At 31.8% G+C, this 2,380-nt stretch overlaps 1 protein-coding gene across 1 annotated transcript; it reads right to left on the minus strand.

Annotated features, from left to right (window-relative positions):
- Positions 1–781: 781 nt before the first annotated feature.
- LOC107759581 (uncharacterized) lies at positions 782–1,416 on the minus strand (the record flags this gene model as incomplete). The annotated part of the gene is made up of 2 exons (XM_016577554.2): positions 782–1,020; positions 1,134–1,416. Coding segments are annotated over 2 exons (522 nt in total), but the record flags the coding sequence as incomplete, so codon positions are not given.
- Positions 1,417–2,380: the final 964 nt, after the last annotated feature.

The raw sequence follows: 2,380 nt of genomic DNA on the forward strand, positions 1-2,380 counted from the left end.
TAGATCAGACGATATCATGGAGTACATGAAAGGATTTAGGATGCATTGCAACACTCCATGGCACCATGTTGATCATGTCCTCTTTCTAATTAATTTGACAGAAAGGTGGCATTGGATATTGGGATATGTATCATTCCATAAGAGATGTTTTTATGTGTATGACACTCTACGTAGTCGAAATAACAAAAAAGCTATTCAAAAGGCGGCAAAGGCATATGATGTGTTGATCCCCCTGTTTCTAGTTAGTATTGAATTTTATAACCAAAGAAGTGATATTGTAGTATAAAATGGTGTGCACATAGGAAGGGACTTGACTGATCCATTTGAGATTGACCTGATTACAAATCTGCCAACACAACAAAATTTGTAAGAATAGTTACTTTTTTTACTTTGTTTTTCTCATTCATATTAAAAAATTTCACTACTAATAGATTTTTATATTATATTCAGTTATTTTATTTCAGAGAATGTGGAGTATATGTTGCATTCTTTGTTGAGTACATTATTGAAGGTCTTCCAATCCTTGTTGCCAATTTTGATGTGGATGGTCTTCGAGCTAGGTTTGGTATACTACTATGGTACTATGGGAGGAACAAACAATTGCATGGTGAATCAAGTGAATCTGAGGCAGGATTTTAATAGTTTTTGGGTGAAGTATGGTATTTTGCATTATTAGATAGTAAAAATGCTAGATTTTAAAAGTGTGTTCTAGGAATACAATTGCAATAATACAATATGTTGGTATAACCGTTTTAATGTTGGAATCTATATTCAGTTTGTTTCATTTTGGAAAACTATAGGAGTTTAAATTAACAGAATTAGGCGTGATAAAACTGCACCTTTTTCCCTCTCGAGGATTCGAATTAGCTGCTGAAAGAGAGGAAGAGTTAAAATAAGATATTTTTCCTACGTATTTGGCAGATTTTGTTCTTCCATAATGAGCAATTTTTATTTTTCTTTGAACTTGCGCGGTTGCAACTTGTTCCCTTCTTGCTACTGTTATGCTTCCTAGAGCTTCGACTATCAATGAGGGTGAAGATTTCAATAAGAATTCTCCACAGAAGGGGTTGAAGTTATTCCCCCACTGCTTTTCTTAAGCTTCTTCAATAAAGTTATTGGTTTATTAGCAGTACCTTTCGGAGACAAAACATTTTCAGCACTTGAAGTCAAGCCATTATGATCAATATTACCTCTTTTGATAACTGGTTGTCTAGGTGATTTCATTTTAGGAGAGATCGGTGGAGTTGTTACTAAAATTTTAACTTTAGTACTGCAATTTGAAGTAGGAGGAGCACTGGTAGTAAGCTGTAATACAACAACAAAAGTTATTGTTGGATGTGACTTTTTAAGGGAGTTACGACGTTCAAAAAAAGGAACTATGTTGCTATTTGGTTGAAGAACAGGGCGACCATTGATTTGAATGACAAAAAATATTTTTAAAAAGCGAATTTGTTTTGGATTTGAGAGTAGTTTTTAGTTGTAGTTGAATCTAAGAAATTTTGTGCAGATTTTGCATTGCTGCACCAGTTGTATTCTGCAAAGATTTTTGTTCAGGTATATTAGCGCAGTAGAACTACACACCAATAAGGTATACAGATATATCATTTGGGTATCAAGTTGTATTTGAGTAACTTTTTTCCTGTAGCAACTAGATGTAAATACTGACATGAGTTGCAAAGTGTGCCAATTTTGTTGAGGAAGTATGTACAAATGTTATATTTTTTTTTTGGTGCACCTCCTGTATTTCTGCACATATTTTGGTTTAACCATATTCAATACAACTATATACCAATAAGGTACACAAATATACCATTTGGGTACGACATTGTATTTGAGTACCTTTTTGTTATATTTCAATAGTGACATGAGTTGCAAAGTGAGCCCATTTTATTGAAGAAGTATATATATATATATATATATATATATATATATATATATATATATATATATATATATATATATATATTTTTGTGTGTGTGTGTGTGTACCACTTGTATTTCTCTATATATTTTTGGTTTAACTATATTAGTGCAATACAACTATATACCTTGTTTTTGAGTATCTTTTTGTTATACTTAAATATTGATACGAGTTGCAAAGTGTACCATTTTATTAAGGAAGTATGTACATATGTTGCATTTTTTTGGTGCTCCACTTGTGTTTTTACACATATTTTGGTTTAACTATATCAGCGCAATATAACTATATACTAATAAGGTATACAAATATACCATTTGGATATTACATTGTATTTGAGTACCTTTTTTCCTTACAGTAACTGCATGTAAATGGCTTCCAATTTATTATACTTCAATACTGATATGAGCTGCAAAGCGTACCCATTTTGTTAATTATGTATGTACAGATGTTGCATTTGGGG

This window comes from Nicotiana tabacum, chromosome 5 (genome assembly GCF_000715075.1).
Source record: "Nicotiana tabacum cultivar K326 chromosome 5, ASM71507v2, whole genome shotgun sequence".
Lineage (NCBI taxonomy): Eukaryota > Viridiplantae > Streptophyta > Magnoliopsida > Solanales > Solanaceae > Nicotiana > Nicotiana tabacum.